Here is a 22,172-nt window from a genome sequence, read left to right as displayed (position 1 = left end):
GCCTTTAAGAGGGGTGGGGGTTACCCTAGAGGGTAACTTTCAACCATCCGCCAAAAAGTTAACTCTCTGCATGCCTCGAAGAAAAGAACCAAAAAAAAAAGCAAAATAATGTCATTTGCTATCCTTATTATATTGAATTATTAAAATGAGAGTATTTCTTTAAAAATATAATGGAAATGTTTAAAAATTAATGATCCATAGACTGCTTCATATTTAATGAAGATAATGTTTTATAACTATCTATATTTTATATCTATCTACATAAAACAATAAAAAATATTTATAATGTTAATGTGTTAATTTTACATGCAATATGCCACTGTTGAAGTGCATTTATGGTAATTTTTCTAGTTGTTTTGGTTATAAAATTTTTTACAACAGGTTAAAAACTACACCAATCTGTAGGACAGGAAAAGCCATCTAGCCAGATTTTACAAGAAAAACAAGCCAAATATGAAAGTTAAAAAAAAGCCTGGAAAAGATACTAAGACAGCTTTTTTTTTTAAATGTATTATGCAAAGTGAAAATTTGAATCTGGATACTGTCCAATAGATCCAGTTTTAAATAATTCAAACACGAAAACACCCTTGTCAAACAGAAATATAAAATTAGTGTCAATAACTGTCAAAATTAAAGAATAATTTCAGTTTCAGTTGGCCTGGGAGTGAGTGTATCTCAAAGCCACGTGACTTTATCCTAAATGCACCAGGTACATGATACAATGAAAAGACGAAGATAGCAAACAGCCACGGTTAAGTGACAATAATCCATTAAAACACTGTTACAAATCTACTGAACACACAAAAAGGATTTCAATGCAGAAATTTTAGATACAGATTGCACGCTAGAGAAAATATACAGAATAAAAATATTTGATACCAATAAATGAGCAGTTGTTTGCTTGTTGTGCAAGTGTCGTGTGTAAATATTGAAATATAAAAATATATGAGCACATGCTAAATATTTACCAAGGCACTGCTAGCATTTGAACAAAGCTAATTTATCAAGAAAAACTAACAATACCTAACAATTATACAGGGTTGTTTTGATATAAAAGCAAACAATGATTAATAAAAACAGCTTTATAATGTTAGAAGGATGAAGGGATAGTCAGTTGAAATATTCCGTTTCACCCCCACGTCTTTAGCACTGTATAATATAAGGCTATATTTTCTAAACTACGATTGTTGTTTTTTTAGTTAGGCAAAAATTAATTTGAATGCAATATTACAATAAAAAAAAGATGTTACATTTTTGGAATACATGAAGAACATTGAAACAAATGATACATTTGCATAAAGTTTATATGCAGAAAAATGGGTCTGTGCAAATGACTACAGCATTTTCAGATCAAATAAAATTGTTTCAGTGTAGTGATGTTTTAAGTTTTAACAAAGGTTTAGCTGTTTTAACTCCATAGTCTACTATTGGACAAACATTCTAGACTAGATAAATACATTAACTTTTCTTTAATCAATAAAAAATTAAATTTTAAAACAAACCATTCAGGTGCCTAAGATTTTACATCACCATATTAAGCTTGTTTAATTCATTAAATGATGGTCGCACAGAAAACCCAGTTAATTTTAAATTGCATTAAATTAATAAAGAAAATGCCATTTTAAAAATAAAGTTACTGTGTTAGAGTTTAGTATAGAGCACAAGTAAGCTTGAAACATTAAAACAAAATACGATAAACAAATCATTTAACAACTGAGTAAACTGGCTCATTCAATGAGTGGAGATAAAGCCCAATGCTTGCTACCTCCACGACTGTAAAGTTCTGGGCATGCTTGGACAAAACACAACTCAGGTCACGTGACTTGATATGTAGTGGTCATATCACAAAAGTGGACAACAAAATGCTACAGCGAGATGCTCCGATTAAAACTACAGAAAGACACTGTGACAAGAAACATAAAACCTGGATGCTCCTGTTAAGCTAGTGCCGGTGTGTTCACATTTTTACACTTAGCCTTATTAGCATAATAAAACATTTCTTTATTTTAAAATAACTTTTTGCCTATTCTGATGTAATGTTGTAACAAGTTTACAAGATAAATTGACAAAATATTTCGTTACATGCACTTTTTTCTTAAGGCCATTTATATTCGCAACTCATCACTATCCTGCTTTTAGAATTAAAAATTATTTTTTTTGTAAAGCAAGTAAATTTGGTGATAATTTAGCAAGGTTATCAAAAACATTTGCTTATTTGATAAAACTTAGGGTTGAGCACAACTACACACACTGCTTTAGCTAAGACAGAACATCAATAGAACTTTAACACAGTAGCCTCGTGGTTTGTTACTTGAAGATGATGAAATATGTTTAAAATGTTGAAAGGGGACAATAAGCAGTGAGGTTAATGTTAAATTTAAGGGGAAAAAGTTTCTAAATTGAAGATAAAATCAACTTAATGAGTTGTGTTTTAGATTTTAAATGTTATTAAAAAATTTTGTTTTTTTTTTTGCACAAAGAGTTTAGTGAATCATGATGTAAAGGTAAAAAAAGTCTTGAAAGACAAATAAAATTTGTCTTTTTGTCCATCTTTAGCACCTGATAGAGTTGTTAGTGAACCAAAAATATGACCAAGAAGACATTTAGCAATAATCTAGTCAAGGAAGTCTTCTAGTGAGCTCTATCAATTCACCAAACCAATCGTCTTTGGATCTTTGGCAGTGCATGACGGGCTAGGTTACAACAAAAATAAAACCAGAGAATGGAAACTTTGGAATGTTTAAAATAACTTGTCTAAACAGAGCAACAAACAGGTCCAAGGCAGACAAACAACATCAAAAGTCTGATCCAGGAGCAAGACAAAATCTCATTCTGTCTGTTGACAACTGATAAAATAAATAGCTTACAAAACTTTGGATGGTCGCATCCTCTGGGACCTTGAATATAAAAAAACAAATAAAAAAAAAACCAAAGATGAAACCGAACATAAAGAATATAATTGATTAAAAACTATGAAGAACACAGATAAAGAAACAAATCTATCTAATATACAAGGAATTCATGTTTTTAAAGATTGTTTTGTTACATACATACAAAGAGTTGAAGAATATGATTACATTGAGCTATGGAAAGGTCCTTTGCCTGTCCGTGTGTCAGATAACTTTGTCAGGGGGTGTGACTTCCCGTGCAGCCGTCGAATTTTCCTCCCCTCCTCAGAGACTTGTCTTAAGGCAGCCTCGTCTTCGGACGTGTCCATTAATACTGGTTTCCTGTCCCCATTCTTGTCTGTCACATTTTGATACGCCAACGAAACATCTGCTGTCTGGACCACGTCTGCTGATTTAGGTCGCACTGACCTCCAGGGTTTGGAATCCCCCCCTTCCATACTACTCCTGCTGAACGGCGTTGGTCCAGGTTTACTTGCGGATGAACTAGGGAAAAGTCCGGAAACTGGTTTCTTCTCTTTAGTCTGGGCCAGGGCTATGTTCTGAGAGATGGTTGGGAGCTCGTACAGCTCCACTGCTATATCAGAGTAGCCTTTAGCTTGTGGTGGAGGCTGGGCGCTGTCTAGGGAGGTGTGTTTTCTGTGAAGGGATGACAGTGTGCAGGACGATGTCGAGACAGTGGATGACAGTACTGGGCTGTTGTCGATGAGTTTCAACACTGAGGTGGAGGGTAGAGATGATGGAAGGGTGGGTTGAGTGTTGAAGGATGGTGTAGATATGATGTCCTGTTTGGGGGTGACTTTTAGTGGAGTTGTAGGTGAAGTAGAAGGGGAATTGTCATAGTGGTCTCTGCCTTTGTAGATGTAGTCGTGTCCAAATTCTGATGTCACGCTTCTCTCCATGTCCGGGGTTTTGATCTCAAACTTTCCTACTAGGTGCCGGACAACAGAAGGTTCTGCGGAATCTGACGAGTGGTGCGTGGGTGAGCGCGGTGAGGAGGCGGAGCTTGATTGAGCAGACACACCACCCTCGTCCCACCTAGTTGCAGAGCCCAAGCCTCCGACTACAACAGCTGCGGGAACATGGGTCAAGAACGCTGACGCCTCGCCTGAATGGTTACCCTCGCAGCCAGCGTCAGACGGAGACGCCTGATGGAAACTTTGTGAACTGGTCTGGTCAAGGCTCCTCCAGCTGCCATACCTGCGTTCTTGTCTGGGACTGGACAGGACATTACGAGCTGGGCTGCTGAAGTCCAAGGTCAAACTGGTTGTCTTGGTTGTCCGCACTGGAGCCAGGGGAGACAAATGACCACAATCTACTTCATCATAACCCATAGATTGTCTGCCCCTGTTCTCGTTCTCAACTTTGCTGTCGTCGTCCGTGAGAGTATTATCATGCTTGGGCTGGGAAATATTTTGCTTTTCTATTTTCCTGACAAAATACTTGACCATATTGGTACATGGCTCCTCCTCATCTGATAGTTTAGACTTGGACCCGCTGGGGCTCATGAGGAGAGCCGAGCCAATCTCTCGTATCAGTGCAAGGGTCTCGGAGTCAAAGTTACTCCTCCTGTGTGAGATCCCTTGAGCCACATTTTCCTCACAGGGCTCGTGGTAGTCGGAGAAATGGGCCAGTTTATGTGGCGGTGAGGTCAGCAGAGGGGTGCTGGACACAGCTTGACCACTCGTCCATGGGCTGGTGGTATCTGAGTTGCCACCCTGAGACTGGACGTGGTCAAACCTACTCTCCAGTTCTGTGGAAATAAATGGATCAGCTCTTGAATATAAAAACATTGTACTGCTAATTTTGAGGAATTACTGTTATTTGATGATAACAGGGTATAAGTCAACAATGAAAGATTCAAGTTTTAATTTTTTAAAACCATTTAACAGTCAAGTTACATTAACTCTTTCAGCCATGAATTGTTTTCATGGTTTACTGGAATTGTTTTTAGCTCATTTATTTTTTAGTAGCCACACTACAATAACACATATTTTTACTCATTTACGTAGAACCTTCAGAATCGTTTATTTAAAAATTAAACATTTTTATATTAACTAATTGTAACTGAATATGGTTGTATAAATTTTAGGTAATAATTTATTTTTGGAAGAAAGCTACTTAATTTAAAGTCAGAATAAAAAAGAATAACTTTTCTTTGCCAAAAAATTCACTCCTATCATAGTAACCAGTCCCTTATGAAGTGTATAAAGCTTAAACTATTGAAGCAGTCAAAGGAATTAAATATATGAGTGCCCACCTTTAGTCTGCTTGAGGACCAGTCCAGGTGTGATGGGGGTGTCATCATCACTAGATGTAACCATGGGGACATCTGCAACTGGCTCTGGGGAAAACAGCGACACGCAAGTTAAGGAAACGTTATTGGGATACTGTATTTTAAACTCCAGACATTAGACACTAATGAGTGGGGTAGGCAACAACAGCTTTTACAAAATTGACAGGATCTCATAAGACCAAAACCAATTAACAGATAAAAAATAACAAGAGAAATCAAAAGGCCAAAATAACAAGAGAGACGAAAAGGCCAAAATAACAAGAGAGACCAAAACACCAAAATAACAAGAGAGACCAAAATGACCAAAACGAACAAAATGACCACAGCAACCACAGTTGTGACTTACTGTATTTCTTCAAGTCTCCAGCCTCCCTGCCATAGGACCCCTGCTGTCTGACAGTCAAACCGACGTCACTGACATCAACTGACCTGAGGTCATCTAATGATTTACCAACAACAGCTGACATGAGTGACCTGCGATTCTCTGGCAGTCTGTAACGAGGGCTGTCTCGCTCCTGCTTCAAGCTCAGGGAGCGCAGCACTGGCCGTGTGGACAGGAAGATTTCCTCAACTCCATCACCACTGAAAAGTCTAAAACATGTTCACTCAGGTCATTAATGTTTACTCAGGTCATTAATTTTCACTCAGGTCTTTAATAATCTCTAATGTCATTAATATTCACTCAGGTCATTATGTTCTCTAATGTCATTAATGTTCTCTGGGGTCATTAATTTTCAATCAGGTCATTAATGTTTTCCCTAGGGTTACTAATGTTCACTTGGGTCATTTTCACTCAGGTCATTTAGGTTCACTTAGGTCATTAATGTTACAAAATACATCAATATAACATTGAAATAAGTAATGGACAAATAACAGCCATAATTATAACAAGTAAATCAAAATACAACATAAGTACAAAAATAGCACTTTAATATGACCTAAATACAAAAATAACACATTAACAAAGTGACACCACATTACCCACAAAGTTGACACCACATGGCCCACAAAGTTGACACCACAAGACCCACAAATTTGACACCACATGACCCACAAAGTTTAAACCACATGACCCACAAAGTTTAAACCACATGACCCACAAAGTTTGAACCACATGACCCACAAAGTTTGAACCACATGACCCACAAAGTTTAAGCCACATGACCCACAAAGCAGACGCCACATTACCCACAAAGTTTAAACTACATGACCCACAAAGTTCAAACCACATGACCCACAAAGTTTAAACCACATGACCCACAAAGTTTAAACCACATGACCCACAAAGTTTGAACCACATGACCCACAAAGTTTAAACCACATGATCCACAAAGTTTAAACCACATGACCCACAAAGCAGATACCACATACCCACAAAGTTCAAACCACAAGACCCACCTCTGCCTCTCCTCAATCTCCCGCCTACTGCGCCACACAGTTCCAGGCTCAAGTGGGATCTCCTCCTTCTCGTAGAGTGTCATGTGACCCGCCTCCCCTAGGGTACACAGCTCTATACAACTGTGGGACTGGGACAAGGCAAGCTGAGACGGAGGTTGGGCTAAGCTGTCCAGCAGACTTCGATCCTCGCTCATTTCTGGACATTAAAACACAATGTCTTAATCTTAATTAATATTTTCAGGTTGAAATAAAACATAAATACAGCACAATTTTTATAAACAAGTATAGCATTGATTATTAATCTAAATCTCTATAAGTTTGGATCCTTGACTCGTTGATGTCCCTGAGTCAACCCAGCTCTGATCAGTACCTGACTCACTTCAGGGAAACTAAAGCAGCTGAGCATAGTACTATTCTCCTGCAATAGTTATTGAAACATAAACTCTACTTCATCTGCCCCATGTGCCTGTGGCACACACAGCAAAAGATGGTGATTATATTAATTATACAATGTACGAACCAGAAAGAGATAGCTCTTATATTAAGGAAGATTACAAAATCATCTCTTAAGAGTAGTTAATTAACGCTAACAGTGCTAACTGTTAACTCAGATTAAATAAACCGGGAGTGATCTCCCCTAAACTTTCTCGAATATTCTAATATAAAACTACGAGGGATGGCAACTCAGGACATAGACAATATTTGTAATCCATTTTTAATTACTTAAACTTTTTATAATAGAATAGAATCTCATAAAAAAAAAGAATTGCACACCAAGTGAACGCCTAATAAAATGTGCATAATAGTGCGGGATATTATTAGTACTTTATAAATTTACATGCATTTTTTGAGAAATCGGAAATAGCGTAAATTAGTACTTCCGGTCAACGGAAATTACTCAAAATTTGAGAGAAGGTAGAGAATTAGATCTTTTATTTACGTGTGAAATTTCATTTATCTATTTGAAATAGTACTCAAGTTATAGGCTATTGAAAATTTCAAAGTAGAAAAAGTACCATTTCCGGTTATCGGAAATCGCTCAAAAGTTGATATGGATCTACGATTTTGATAAAATACTTATATATGAAATTTCATCAACCTAGCTGTAACGGTACTCAAGTTATCGTGTTTACTCACACACACACACACACACACAGATAGACAGACAGACACACACAAACAGACATCCAGACAAGATTGCAAAATTATGTTTTTCCATATCAGTGAGGTGTAAAACGTCGAGATTTGTAAAAATCTCGATTTTTTTTTGCATGATTTTTTTTTATTACTTCGTATATATGAGAAAGTAAAAATGATGATATCATGAAAAGTTTTTGTTAAGAAGATTCAAAACCTTATGGACTTGATCAATGACTGATATTTTATTTGATGAAAGCTTTTCCAGTGAATTTCCTAGTTTAATGTGCGTGTGTTAACCTAACTGACTATAATTTGTATAACAGAACTTTTGATTGATGAAAGGCTTTTCAAATGTATTTGCTAATTTGATGTGAATATGTTAACTGACTACAATAAGTATAACAGAACCTCTGTTTGGTAAAAGTAAAAGGTTTAGCAAATGTGCTTGCTTGTTTGATGTGCTAATGTTATGTTACAGACTAGAATTTGTAAAACACTGACCTTTATAGGGGAGTTGCTTAGGTTTGAAAGCATTGTCAGTGTCATCATCATCATCGTCATCTGTCACAATTTGACCTGTCTTGTTTATGTCTTCTCTGATTCTTTTCACCTGAATTAAAAGAAAGTTCTTTTTAACCATAATGGAAAAGTAAAAATCTTAAAAGACAGATAAATCTGCTCACCCTAGTAAACTAAAGTTTTATGCTTAGGTATCCCCATAGAGCATTATTAAAATACTCTGTACAACTACAGAAAATGTTACTTTTAAAACTCTTTTATCAATAAAAAATATTAAATGTTTTGTACTTTGCAAATGGCTGATATATACAAAATAATTCTTAAAATAAATAAATTCTATCATATAGATTTATTTTTATACTTTTCATTTTTCTCGATATTCTTCTTTTAATAATTGATAACATAATATTCTAAAAAGAATAAACAACTGAATAAAAGTTAAAAGCATTGTAAACATTAAAAAACTTTTTCAATGTATATAGGTAGTAATTTTGCTGACTATTTAATTTTTGTGATTTAAACATCTATTAAGGGGAGTGGGGGTATAAAATTTGGATTTATTTTGGCATTATGAAAGAATGACCTCCTATCCTATTAAGCTTTAGAAGATAAAGAAATATTTCAGCTAAATAAAAAAAATAGCACTAACACATATGTATCTCTAAAGTAAGAGTTTAAAAAGTAATGTTTTCTTTTAAATAAACACAATCAGAGTTTTACCAAACACATATTTTAAGACAAAGGCTTTAATAAATTTAATCTATATTAATACACAAATTTTCATGCGTATGATCATTACCTTGCCAGGGTGCCATGGAATTTTTTCCCTATAAAAATATTGCCTCACACCAATATCAATCTTTGTTGCGCCGGCTTTTGATTGTTTTGTAGGGGTTGTTTCATCTTTTGATTTCAAATCCCCATCAACATCTGGACTCACTTCTGGGTCATCGAACCTGTCCACCATTTTCTCATGGCCAGGTCTAGAAATTTCTATCCCCCCCACCTGGCTCACTGAAGGGGGGTGAGTTTCACGCAGGTTGGGGCTTACAACTGTTGAGCAAGATATATTTTCCTTCACGGGGCTGAGAGAAATCTGTGGGCTCAGTTTCTCCTCCAGGGGATGAACACATTTTTTACTGTTTCTAGAATAATCACAGAATTCTTGTATACAATTGTTACTAAATGGGGGGTCTACTGAAGAGGACAAGTGAGTCTGTGATTGGTCAGCGTTTACAAGAACGTCACCTGTTGCGTCTGAGTTCAGGATGTTCGTATTTAAAGCCGTATTCCCATACGAGGGTTGAGCCTCAGTGTCTGTCTGAAGTTCAGAAATAACTTTCACATTTATGTCGTCTTTTTCATCTGGATTATCAAGACTGTCCAACCGTATCCACGAGCTGTCAGGTTTAATTCTCGGCCCAGCGGCTCCGATGCTGGCTGTCTGAGAAGTGCTGGGTTTGTCTCCAGTACTTTGGGAGTGCTGCGCTGACGAGGCGTCGCTGTCCATGGTCTCAGTGTCTGAAGAAAGGAGGTCGAAATGTGCACGTGAGGAGGCACACGGAGGTGCGGTCACGACCAATATTGGGTTGCCAGAATAGTTGGGGTGGAAGTCAGAACTGGTTTCCTGCGAGGGAGGGGGAGAGGGGACGTCAGGCAGACATTCATCTATTGAGTCAGCGCTGCGAGACTCTGCCGCCTCCAGGTCCATGTCTCTCTGCATCATGTTCAAGTTGAGAGCTGAGTCTAGTGAAAGATATGACACACTCCATGAGCCACAAACATCCATAAATTTAAAAGAATAATTATAACTAATTCTAGAGACACGGTTAAAAACTTAATTTTATACTCCCTCTTTCAACTTAATTTTTCTAAATCCTAAAAACATGAACTAAAATTTTAACATGCAAATACTTATAATAAACATTTTTCAGAGCAATCAATCTCTCTTGCTTAAATGCCTGTGTAACATACCTAATTTAAGAGGAATTGACCACTCTTCCTTATATGCCACACCCCCAGAGGTCACTGTATTCGACCAATCAGAGTACGACATCATAGAGAAGAGGCTCTGACCTAAAAAAGAGCCCTGGGATGTTTCTACTGTGTTTTCCTCCAGAAGATTTTGATCAGACTTGGTGCGGAAGATGTCTCGCTGGTTGCTGTGGGGGGGAAACTTTCTAACGTCTTTTCTACGACAATTAAACAGCTAATTTATTTTAAACTAGTAACACAGGATATTGCTGTCTAGCCTAAGATATGTCTTCTGGTGTTGTAAAATGTATGCTTTGATAATTATCATAAAGTCACTATACAATAAACATTTCTAAAATCAGTATAACATCAGTAAAAAAAAACTATATAAATCAGTAAAAATACCAGTATAAAAATCTGTAAAAAAAAACGTTATAAAAATCTGTAAAAAAAAACAGTATTACTGAAAGAAAAACAAATATGGGTGTGATAGCTGAGAACAAAATGGAATAAACAAATGAGGAGTCCATTTGTAAAACCTGCTGAGTCACTTCAGATTGATTTTGAGCTAATTGACTTATCAAACTAACTAACCTTAGGATATTTAATTTTTACTGTTAAAAGATTAATCTAAAGTATACTTTTAGAACAAAAATGTGTATGAAAAATAATTTAAATTTGATTAAAAAAGCTATAAAGGGAACTTATTTTGTATAAAAAGTTGACTAAGCAGGTTTTACAATAAATTTTTTTCTAATCAACGCTCATATGAGCTCCAACACAAACTGCATCTTGTGAATGTACAGGGGAAGGTAATAAAAGGACACTACAGTGACCTGCCAACAAGTACAAATATAATTTACAAATCGTTTACCTAGCCGTCAAAATGCCTTCATACATGCGGAGTTGCTCCATAAAACCATTGTTAGGCTGTACACAGCCCCGCTGCTTCTTGACAAAATCAAAAGCTTGCTCCACTGACCAGCGCTTCTCCTTCATCAGATAGGCCATCACCTGTAGGGACAATGACAGATCATGTTAAAACAATGACAAGCTGGGGTAGAACAGCTAGTTAAAGACTTCATCTCAGGCAGTTTAGAGACCAAAACATATTTAACAAATTATTTTTAAAAAACAAAGAGAGTGTACTCTAAAAAATAAGTTAAAGAAAGAAAACTCCTTACAGTTGATGCTGAGCGACTAACTCCCATCTTACAGTGTACCAGCACCTTGGCATTATGAGTTCTGGGGAGATAAATGATGTAATAAGTTACAAGTATACCACAAGAGTGCTAGTAACAACTTTATTAGGATTATTAATTTTTTTTATAATAAAACAGAAACAAGTTCTGTTAACAAAGACAAGTTAAAATATCCAAGAGAATCCAACTTGATCAAAAATGTAACTATTTGACCTAATATGACATGTTTACTACGATACTATACTAACTATCTGATAATATACAACATCACTTGAACATCCAGACTTGGCAAGACACTCTACTTATCTGCCTTGCTTAATACTAGTCTAATCAACTACCATGCACTACCTGACTTAATCCTATAATACTGAGCTACCCTACACACCACTATCAAACTACCCTCACCCCAACTCTTAACAGCCATACACACCACTACTTAACTACTTTACTACCCTACATACCCTAGCAAACTACCCACACACCACTACATCACTAACCTACAAACAGCCACTTAACTACCCCTCACATCACTACATAACTACCTAGCTTTAGTGATAAACTTGTAAGTTTTGTCCCAATGTTTGAGCAACTCTTCCTCTTCCACATCACACACACGCACATTGTAGTACTGGAACCCACTACATCACTACCCTACACTACCTAACTACCCACACACCAGCACTAAACTACCTGGCTTTAGTGATAAACTTGTAAGTTTTGTCCCAATCACACACTCGCACGTTGTAGTACTGGAACCCACTACATCTCTACCCTACACCACCTAACTACCCCTCACATCACAACTTAACTACCTAGCTTTAGTGATAAACTTGTAAGTTTTGTCCCAATGTTTGAGCAACTCCTCCTCTTCCACATCACACACACGCACATTGTAGTACTGGAACATGCCGACAAAAAAGTTGTCGATCTCTTTCGTCACATTCAGTATATAACTTATTCTGTAAGCAAGTAAGTTACTCTTTAATAATACATTATGTAATTTACTCTTTTACATTTAACATATGTTGAAAGCAAGTTATATGCACATGTAATTTAAAAACTTTTTAAGGAGTGGTGCTTTACCTGATGAGATCAACAGTTACTACTTCTTTGTCATTTTGTGAATTAGAGAAATTTTCTTTCTTTTAAATATTTAGTGAAATAAAAAAAACATAAGAAAAAGATTTTTAAACTTACTGCTAGAGATTAGAGAAACAGATTTTAAAATCTTTTTACCCTTTGCTTTTTAATTCTTCCAAGTTGGACGCGTTCCACTCAGATCCCAGATACAGATAATCCAAAATCTTGGATGGCTCATCCATCTGTCCCAGAATCCTCATGACTTCCTCATCAAAGAAACTCTTGAACTCCGCTAGAGAGATCCCCATCTTTTCCTCCACCTTCTTCCGCAGCTGTAAATGATACAATGCAATACAATTGTTTTAAAGAGCTTTCACTTTCAAGTTTTGTTAGTAAATTTAATCTAGTGAATAGGAAAATATTTTAAATACATTTTGTGACCATTGCTTTTGTTTTTTCTTTCTATTATAATAAAATAAAAAGTACGAGCCGACCCGCAGCGTATCATACGCCGCCATTTAGTTGTTTTATATTCTACTTTTTAGTAATTCATAATTTGTGAATTCTACAGTACCAATGCTGCCACTGAAAATATTTGCTTTAAAACACTAAAACCCTCCTTCCTTGCCCCCCCCCCCCCCACCCGTGAAAGCAGCCTTCTCTTAGTTACCTCCCCTAAGTTTAAAATAGTTTCAAACTAAATTGTCTGCCCCTAATAGCCGTCACTAAACTCAGCTCAACGATTGTAAAATGTAAACATTTAGAGTGAACTACAGCTCATCAGACCATGCGGGGGTGGGGGAGGTTGATTTATGCCTAGTGAGGAAGAGAGGGGATTGCAAGGCGCGTTTGCAGCTTGTTTTCTAACGGCTCCCAGAAGAGAATTATATATATATAGATAGATGTTTAACTTGTTACTATAAAATGCATATAAAATCTTGGTTGATATTTTTAAATTAATTTAATAACAGCAATATTTAAGAACACAGCATACTGTAAATAGATACTTGCACAATTCTTTAGTATGTTTTTATTTTGATAGTCTTTTTTATTAACTAGTCTATGTGTTATTTTATGAACTGCTGCATAAATTTGTGAATAAATACAGGGTCATGATGTGTATTGTTGATCTTTTTTAGTGGTAGGGGTGGGGGGTATTGTTTGGTAGATGGAAGGGATAATTGGGGTGTATGTCTGGAAGGTGGGAAGTAATGTCTGTCATTAGGGAAATAGGCTGTAAGTCAAGGTGGATATGAGAGGGAGGGGGGAGTGTCTGTAAGATGGGCTGGGTGTAAAACTTTGTATTAACAAGCTTTTAGAGGCTTAGCAAAAGTATGGGGGTTAGTGGATCTTTTCTGGTGGGTGTGGGGGGAGGTCATGACCTACCATAATTGAAGTAGCCTCATCAAGGTCCACTGACATCATGACATCCTTCAGATTCTGACTGATGGTCATCTTGATGTTCTCGTTCTCACTGAAAGATGATCAGCAGGATGAGAGGCAGAACAAAATACAGAGGCCAGTGCATTAAAATCAGACACCTGAATGGGGGAAGGAGGGGGTGTTGAATTCTAGACCAAATGTTACTTACTCATCACTTTTGAGTGAAAGGCTTGATGGCGCAAACACTTCGATTCCCACGACATTCCTGAAAACATAAAATCGCAAGTCAGTTGAATGTGGCAGTCCAGTTCAAAAGGCAGCAGCTAAAGTAATTTGATCCAACACTTAACTAGTACAACAGTCAAACTTAACCAAACAATAAACTAGTGAGATAAACTTAACCAACCAGTGAGGTAAACTTAACCAAACAATAAACCAGTGAGGTAAACTTAACCAGGTAAACTTAACCAAACAATAAACCTGTGAGGTAAACTTAACCAACCAGTGAGATGAACTTAACCAAATAGTGAGATAAACTTAACCAACCAGTGAGATCAACTTAACCAGAGAGGTAAGATTAGCTCACCACTGACAGAGCCTTGTAGCATCCCTCCTATCAATGCGAGAGTTGTAGTAGCCCACCCAAGTGTGTGTGAGACCTGTGTCAATGTACTTCTTGTCTTCAGCAACATGCATCACCTTCACTAGGCTCTGAATGGCTGACCTAAAGCAAAAGTATATCAGAAAATTTATACTTATTTACAACTTAATCCAATCCTTTCTCTAATTATCTATTTAATCTTACCAAAAACTCAATTTAATTTAGTTAATTTAAATCCATCATCTTTTTCCGTTTGTGCCAAAGACAGATGGGGCAGAGGAAGTAGATTTCCTCTGTTTAAATGACTTTGGCATACAGAGGGATAAAATGGTCAGTACTTTGCCCAGCCGCCTTTGTTTCCCTAACATGAGTGCTGGGTGGACTCGGGGTTATACTGATTTGAACTTAGATTTGAAAACAAGTCTAGCTCGCTACTAGGCCATGCCACCCCCTTAATTTAAATTGGTAAAGAGATAATGAAAATGAGTGAAGAAGGTTTGTACCACATAGCTTGGACTGATACAGGCTTGAACAGGTAGTGCTGCTCATCCGCACACAAACTAAAACCTCTGTTAAAGAGAGTGAGAAATTGAATTTATAATGTTTCTTCAAATAACAGCACACAAAGTTAATTACACTAGAAAAAATTTACTTAATTAACTGATTCAAATATCTTAAAACATGATTTTTTTTAAATGGGAATTACACCTCAAAATGTTTTTAATAAATCAATATTTTTTAGGTAAAAAGTGCAACTATTTCTATATTATATTTCATCATATAATACTTAACCACACTTAAACCTTACCCATCTCCGCCTAACTTTAACCTCAGCCCCACCCAGACAGGGAGCACCAGGCCTATGGCAGCCTCACTCCCATGACAGTCTATGCCAAGTATGACGGCCTCTTCTGTGTCCTGGCGCCCTCTTGTAGAGACCAGCGCCATGTAGCGACTGGAACTGTTTACATCTTCTAGCCGAACAGCCTGGCAGGTTATATTGTTGAAATAGATGTCACTTTACCAAGTATATTAAGCTGTCCAGTTAACTTGTTGAAATAGATGACCGTTTACCATGTATATTAAGGCTGTCCAGTTAATTAGTTGAAATAGATGTCACTTTTGTCCGGTTAATTAGTTTAATTGAGTGTAACTATACTAAGTATGCAAGGAGTGTTATGGCTGTCAGGTACTTAACAAAATCAAATGTAACTTTAATTAGTATGTTAGTGGTGATATTAATTTAAAAAACTTAGAAGTTTCATTTAATTGTTTTTCTTATAAATTTGTATATTCTTTTTCCATAGCAATATAAACAATTGTTAAATAAGCTAAATGCAATATAATTATTGTTGCTAAGCTTAAAAATACAACATATAAAGGATTACAATTTCTGAAAAATGTGAGCCATGTTATACCTTTTTGTCCATATACAATGAGCTACAAAATTTGGGTTTTAAAATGCAAAGTAAAAAATCTAAAAAAAATAAGACAATATAAGTATTTACAATTTTGATGGAGTCCTCTGGTCTCAATAGGTGGAGCATGGCCTGTAAATGACTTTGAATTTCACCTGAAATAAAAAAACAAAATGTATCAAATATTGCCAAAAATTTAGAACGTAATATTTTTTTTTTTTGTCTTAGAAAAAAAAAATCCCCAAACAAAGTTAGAAAAATAAAAAAAAATATAGAGAAAATTGATGTAATACAAACTCAAGACAGCCTTTCTTACCTCCATGACTTTTCTTAGTAGTTTTCTTTGTGCATTCATTATGTGGAAGTATGAGTGCTGCCCCTTTGACTGTAAAATAACTTTCACTAAGGCTGTCAAAAAGAAGATTTGATGGAATATTTTAAAATGCAGTTAAATCAAGCAACACACTCACACACAATGTGTGACACACAATTTTAATAAAGTTCTGACAATCAACATTAAAAAAAAAACAACACCATTTCATAGAATGTGTTCAGGTGATTTCATTACATTTAGATTGAATGAACTATTTGCTTAAAGAATTTGAAGAGATGGCCACTAATCGACTTATTAAAAAACTTCTCATGTGCAAGATCAATCCAATTTAGATATCTAACAGTCATAATTATATTAAAACAATTAGAAATAATTTTATTCAAAAATAAAAAAACATTTTGGAAGTACTTTACCTAAAATCCAACAACATTACATAATTAACCTTACACTGACATTTAGTAATATTCTCTGTTAGAGAAGCTCTACATGTTCAAATATATGCTGTTATTTAAGGTAGGGAGTAGTCTAGCCATGTACAAGATTAATCTACTGACATTTTAGTAGTTAGGCAGATAATACAGGTCAAGCGTAGAGAAATTAAAAACAAAAATGTTATTGTAAAATTATAATAAGAATCTGTGTAAAATAATTCTTGTGAAATGTTAAAATATCAATGCTTATTTCAGTTAAGAATATTTCAATAGTTGTACCATATAAAACTAACAACCATAAAATACACATAGATTGTTTTGTTTAAAACATAGTGGCTGGTTGTGTCCTTTGATGAATTATTGTGTTTGTTGGTGCAGAACCTTTAGATGTAAGCCCCTCAAACATGGCCAGTTTTTTGTACAAGTTAAGTCCTCAGTAGTTTGTATTTGACCATCAACAGTGTAACACAACAAATGTTTAAATTTCTCCAATATGTAAATGTTTCTAGGGGAGATATACACAGAGCTGCACTATATAACATGTCAGTTTTAGTTAATAAACATTGATTACATTGTAGCATACACATCAGCTGTCAGAAAGAAACCAGGCACTATTCCAAAAAAAAACAAGATCTTCAGGATATTATTTGTATCAAGCTCTGTTTAAGCAGATTAAATTCCAAAAGAAACTAAATACATCTTAGGACTGTTAGCTGTGGCAATGATTCATATTTGTTATCTGTTTTACCACCCTTACCTCATGTTTTACCACACATACTTCATATTTTACTGTCCATACTTCATGTTTTACCACACATACTTCATGTTTTACCACACATACTTCATGTTTTACTGTCCATACTTCATGTTTTACTGTCCATACTTCATGTTTTACCACACATACTTCATGTTTTACTGTCCATACTTCATGTTTTACCACCCATACTTCATGTTTTACTGTCCATACTTCATGTTTTACCACCCATACTTCATGTTTTACCACCCATACTTCATGTTTTACTGTCCATACTTCATGTTTTACTGTCCATACTTCATGTTTTACCACACATACTTCATGTTTTACTGTCCATCTTCATGTTTTACCACCCATACTTCATGTTTTACCACCCATACTTCATGTTTTACCACCCATACTTGATGTTGTACTGCCCATACTTGATGTTTTACCACCTATACTTGATTCTTACCAACCCATTCTTCCAGGTTTTACTACCCTTACTTCATGTTTAAACATCCATGCTTCATGTTTTACCACGCCTACATTGTGTTCAAAAGTCATGTTACAATCTGTAACAAGAAAAACTTGCTCACAGATTTGATACTTTTTATTCAATCAGTTCACCTACCATACTAAATATTTTACTACCCTTACATTACATTTACCACCCATCCTACATGTTTAACTTAAGTCTGTCCCATGTACCATCATCCTTTTGTGTTATTATCTGTACCACTGTCAGCCTTTATTTTAATCTTTAGCCTTTTCACCTATATCAGACAGGTGAAACTACACAACCACCCAGGTGGAAAGACTCAAATCAAATCTCAATCAAGCACCAACTTAAAAGGGCTATGTCCAACAGTGACCCAGCCATGCGGTAGTGAAATGGTAGATAAATATAAAATCCTGTATGGTCATGCAAGGAGTCAAGCAAGAATCAAATGATCAAAGAATCAATGATGGACAAATGTCACACGGTTCAAATCGTACTCTCACTAATGTAACCCTTATTTAAAGTATTGCTGTCTAAATGTGCATTTTTTTAGCAACGCCCATAAAGAATGCAATATATAAAATAGATATATTTCAATGGAAAGATGAAATATTTTTTCATTGCAAAGACACACTGTTTTTACACTGTCAATTCACCTATGTCACCCATAAAGAAAACTAAGTAATTCAGAGTTGGATTACTAGTCTCTCTAAAAAAAAGCAAAAGAATATTTCCCTCCTGTTTAAATCTAAAGCCTCTATATAACCCACATTGTCAGCATTATTTTTACACCATTTTACTCTCACAACAACTAGTATGCTGAAATATTTTCAAGCTCATTTTCCTGTTTAGAATCCCCATATGACAAGGTCCCAGCAACAATATTATGGAGACCAGTGTAGCTTTTATCCATCAATGACTAGTTAAAGGGTTAAAAAAAGTTCTATGAATAGTAGTTCCTGGAACTAAAAAATATAGCAGCCAAGATGCATGTCTGCTACACAATAGTTCCAGGAACTAATTATAGCAGCCAAGATGCATGTCTGCTACACAATAGTTCCAGGAACTAATTATAGCAGCCAAGATGCATGTCTGCTACACAATAGTTCCAGGAACTAATTATAGCAGCCAAGATAGATGCATGTCTGCTACACAATAGTTCCAGGAACTAATTATAGCAGCCAAGATGCATGTCTGCTACACAATAGTTCCAGGAACTAATTATAGCAGCCAAGATGCGTTAGAACCTCTGCTGCTCACCAAGGCCGCAGCTTTGAAATAAAGCGCACGGTGCTGAATATTTTTCTCAGCTTCTCTCTGGAGGTCTTTGATCTGAAAACAAGTGTGCAACATGGCTATGATGTGGGAACATTCTGTATGTGCGACACGGCTATCATGTAGGAAAATACTGTAAGAGTAACAGGCTACGTTTTTCAGGGGGTGAGTAGGAGTTGCAATTTTTTTTTCTCCATGCATTGTATTATGTAATATACACAAACAGGTTCTTGATTTAAATTTCCTTTACTTCATGGCATACATATATATAGATTCTCAAATTCAAATCTCCATGTTTTTTTAATTTCATAACATACAGAAATAGTGTTCTCAATGAAACTGTCCATGCTTTTTGTGTTATACTATAAACAAATACTGTTTTTAATGTTATAAACAGAATTTTTTAGCAAGATCTTGCAAGGTTTATCTTCTGAAAGTTAGCTAATAAAAACCTTACCTCTTTATTGAGAATTTTCTATGGTTGGCAGATAGAGATAAATATTTGTACACAGATTTTAAAAAGCAGAAAAACTGGGGGCTTGAGTAAGTTTAATGTAAGATAAAACCTCCCCATATTATTCTTTAAAAAAGCAGTTCCGTATAATCTAAACAGTGCAGTTAAAGGCTAAGTCTTAAACAGTCTGAACCAAAAGCAGCAAAAGGGAAAACACCAGCTATTCAATGATAGAAAAAATCTACTGAAGCCAAAGAGTAAAACTGAGGTCAAAGTTCATAAGATCTACCTAAAGACAAACCCTGTAGAGCCGACTAGTAGATGCATTAGCCTTCACTGGATGGGAAGCAAAATAAACAATTTTAAGTTGGTAAGGATAGCCAAGGGGAAACAACTAGTTATTTTTTTAAATTTATAGTAAACAAAATGTATTTGAATTTTTTTAAAGCAGGTACTACAAGTAAAATTTAACACTCTAGGAATATACATAAGCAATCAGTATATTCTTGGAAACATGGCAAAGTATTGTTGGTCTAATGTGTTTTTAGCAAGTAAACTTTTCATTTACTCAACAAAGGATGCTCATCATCCAACATAAAACAAGTTCTCAATTTTAACATTACTTATTTGTATTTTTGCATTGGATTTACAATATTTTTAAAAATATTTTTCATTTCTGCAAAAGATTCACTATAAAAATGCCATACTGTGGTTACTGCAATTTTTGTGGTAATAATTTGTGGGGGGGTTTGTAATTATTTTATTTTTAAAAAAAATTATTTTGACATGCTACTACAATTCTGCAATACAATGTGTTGGAAAAACTGTGTTTGTCAAAGAATTCAGCAGCTGTAAAAGTAAAATATAAAAATAAGGTGGAACCTTAAAAGTCTCAATTTGGGTCACCCCCACTTTATTTCTCTGCCGCAAACAAAAAATAAAGTTTATAAAGAGGAAATAAGAAGGCAATCAACTTAATTCAAAGTTAAGTATTTTTTAACTTTTAGAAAATAATTTCTCAAACAACTATTACAACAAATATAAAAAAAGCAAACTCCAAAATGAACTTCATAGATTTCTATATTAACAATGGAAATAATTATATATTATATAACTTGATATCTACACAAAACAAACAGACGTAAAAGCAAAAAAAACAATAAATAAATAAAAACTATGAAATGATGATCTAAAATCACATCTATTTTAAACTTGATGAATACAATACATAAACTTGTAATAGAGTATCATATATAGGCTACCTTTTGCGTAGCTGTGATCTGCCTTCACTGACATCTTCAGTACTATCAGCATCCTGCAATATAATATTTATTAGTTTTCAATATAATTTTACTATTAAAAAGATGCAAATATTTTTTTTTCTCTGGTAGGAAGTAATATATTTATTAAACCTACTCATAGACCACTCTACTCTGTTAAAAATACTTCTCTTGCTTATTCATAAATGTAACCCTGTTTGGTTGATAGTTTTTGAAGTGCTTTCAACATTTTAACCAAAAAAAGAATTCTAGTGAGGATCCTTTCCCTTTTTTATTTGTCAAAACTGAAATAGTGCAATCTCTGGTGGTTGGGTACCAGGCAGAGATAATCTCTGTTCTTCAAACACTAGACAACACGCTACAGCAGGGCTTAGTTAATAAAGAATATAGAATAGATCTAGCTACAAGTCAGAATAGTTTTTTACTAGATCTAATTAAAATCTATTAGCCTAAATTGGCTTAAATTAACTTTTCAGGGAGAATGTTTACACCGGTGTCTGAAAATGGAATCTTCTTTAAAAAAGGGGTGTTAGGTTACTGGTAGTTAACTAAATACACACATGGCTGGCTAATGTCAATGCTAACCCTGTCCCTAACCCTAACCCCAACCCTGGTCCAAACATACGCCTAACCCTAATTTCTAATCATAAAATTAGTCGAGATTACAATACTACTAACAACCCAACACCCCTTTTTTAAAGAAGATTCCATTATTGGACACTGGTATCTATAATCATCCCATTTGTTAACAAATAGACAAAAACTTTAGTGGCTTAAGTTAAAAAGTAGTAGCCTCTAGCTAGATTTTTATTTTATTAGTAAATTATTAGTCTTAAGTATTTATCTAAAGTAAATCTGTTTAATAGTTTAGTTAGTCTACTCCACATCAACACTTGATTTATGATTCTCACTTCTCACTCTCAGACTTGTTTCAGTGTCACTCTCACTCTCAGAGTCTCAGACAGACCCAGCAGTACTACTGCAGACTACTACAGTACTAGACTGAACAAGAAGCTGATTTGTGATTTTGTTAATATTGTTAATATTATAATAACTTACAAGTTCGGGGTCGGTGCTGGGACTGGGAGACCGTTGTATTGTCACAAGGGCCATTTTAAACGCTAATCATTATTAATCAAGGAGGCATTCTGTGTATATGGCCCATGGTTATGTTGACAAAATATACTAAAAGAACGAATCCAAAACAGGAAGTCGTCCCTTGATTGATGACACAAGAGTAGAATAC

General features: G+C 35.2%; 1 protein-coding gene across 7 annotated transcripts in view; it reads right to left on the bottom strand.

Moving 5' to 3' along the window:
* LOC131937195 (uncharacterized) overlaps window positions 1-22,158 on the bottom strand; it is a 24,098-nt gene extending 1,940 nt beyond the window's left edge. The window contains exons 1-23 of one of the 7 annotated variants that reach the window (XM_059294413.1): window positions 21,986-22,044; window positions 20,909-20,961; window positions 19,936-19,982; window positions 19,178-19,249; window positions 16,234-16,325; window positions 16,008-16,072; window positions 15,308-15,486; window positions 15,003-15,068; window positions 14,485-14,622; window positions 14,107-14,163; window positions 13,902-13,989; window positions 12,672-12,847; window positions 12,248-12,394; window positions 11,418-11,478; window positions 11,108-11,247; window positions 10,234-10,421; window positions 9,059-10,005; window positions 8,242-8,350; window positions 6,601-6,796; window positions 5,549-5,793; window positions 5,167-5,250; window positions 3,078-4,659; window positions 1-2,897 (exon numbers count right to left, since the gene is read on the bottom strand). The exon at window positions 1-2,897 is cut by the window's left edge and continues 1,940 nt beyond it. In XM_059294413.1, coding sequence (XP_059150396.1) covers window positions 2,864-2,897; window positions 3,078-4,659; window positions 5,167-5,250; window positions 5,549-5,793; window positions 6,601-6,796; window positions 8,242-8,350; window positions 9,059-10,005; window positions 10,234-10,421; window positions 11,108-11,247; window positions 11,418-11,478; window positions 12,248-12,394; window positions 12,672-12,847; window positions 13,902-13,989; window positions 14,107-14,163; window positions 14,485-14,622; window positions 15,003-15,068; window positions 15,308-15,486; window positions 16,008-16,072; window positions 16,234-16,325; window positions 19,178-19,249; window positions 19,936-19,973 — 4,704 coding nt within the window. In that variant the 5' untranslated portion in view covers window positions 19,974-19,982; window positions 20,909-20,961; window positions 21,986-22,044 and the 3' untranslated portion in view covers window positions 1-2,863. Of the gene's footprint in view, window positions 4,660-5,166; window positions 5,251-5,548; window positions 5,794-6,600; window positions 6,797-8,241; window positions 8,351-9,058; window positions 10,006-10,233; window positions 10,422-11,107; window positions 11,248-11,417; window positions 11,479-12,247; window positions 12,395-12,671; window positions 12,848-13,901; window positions 13,990-14,106; window positions 14,164-14,484; window positions 14,623-15,002; window positions 15,069-15,307; window positions 15,487-16,007; window positions 16,073-16,233; window positions 16,326-19,177; window positions 19,250-19,649; window positions 19,668-19,935; window positions 19,983-20,908; window positions 20,962-21,985 lie in introns of all 7 variants that reach the window. The other 6 variants (XM_059294412.1, XM_059294409.1, XM_059294410.1 and 3 more) reach the window with 6 other exon arrangements.
* Between the last annotated feature and the right edge of the window lie 14 nt (window positions 22,159-22,172).

The sequence above is a fragment of the Physella acuta genome, unplaced genomic scaffold (assembly GCF_028476545.2).
Source record: "Physella acuta isolate Inbredline_101_S28 unplaced genomic scaffold, ASM2847654v3 ptg000203l, whole genome shotgun sequence".
Taxonomy (NCBI): Eukaryota; Metazoa; Mollusca; class Gastropoda; family Physidae; genus Physella; species Physella acuta.
This window is presented reverse-complemented; position numbering and strand designations above follow the sequence as displayed.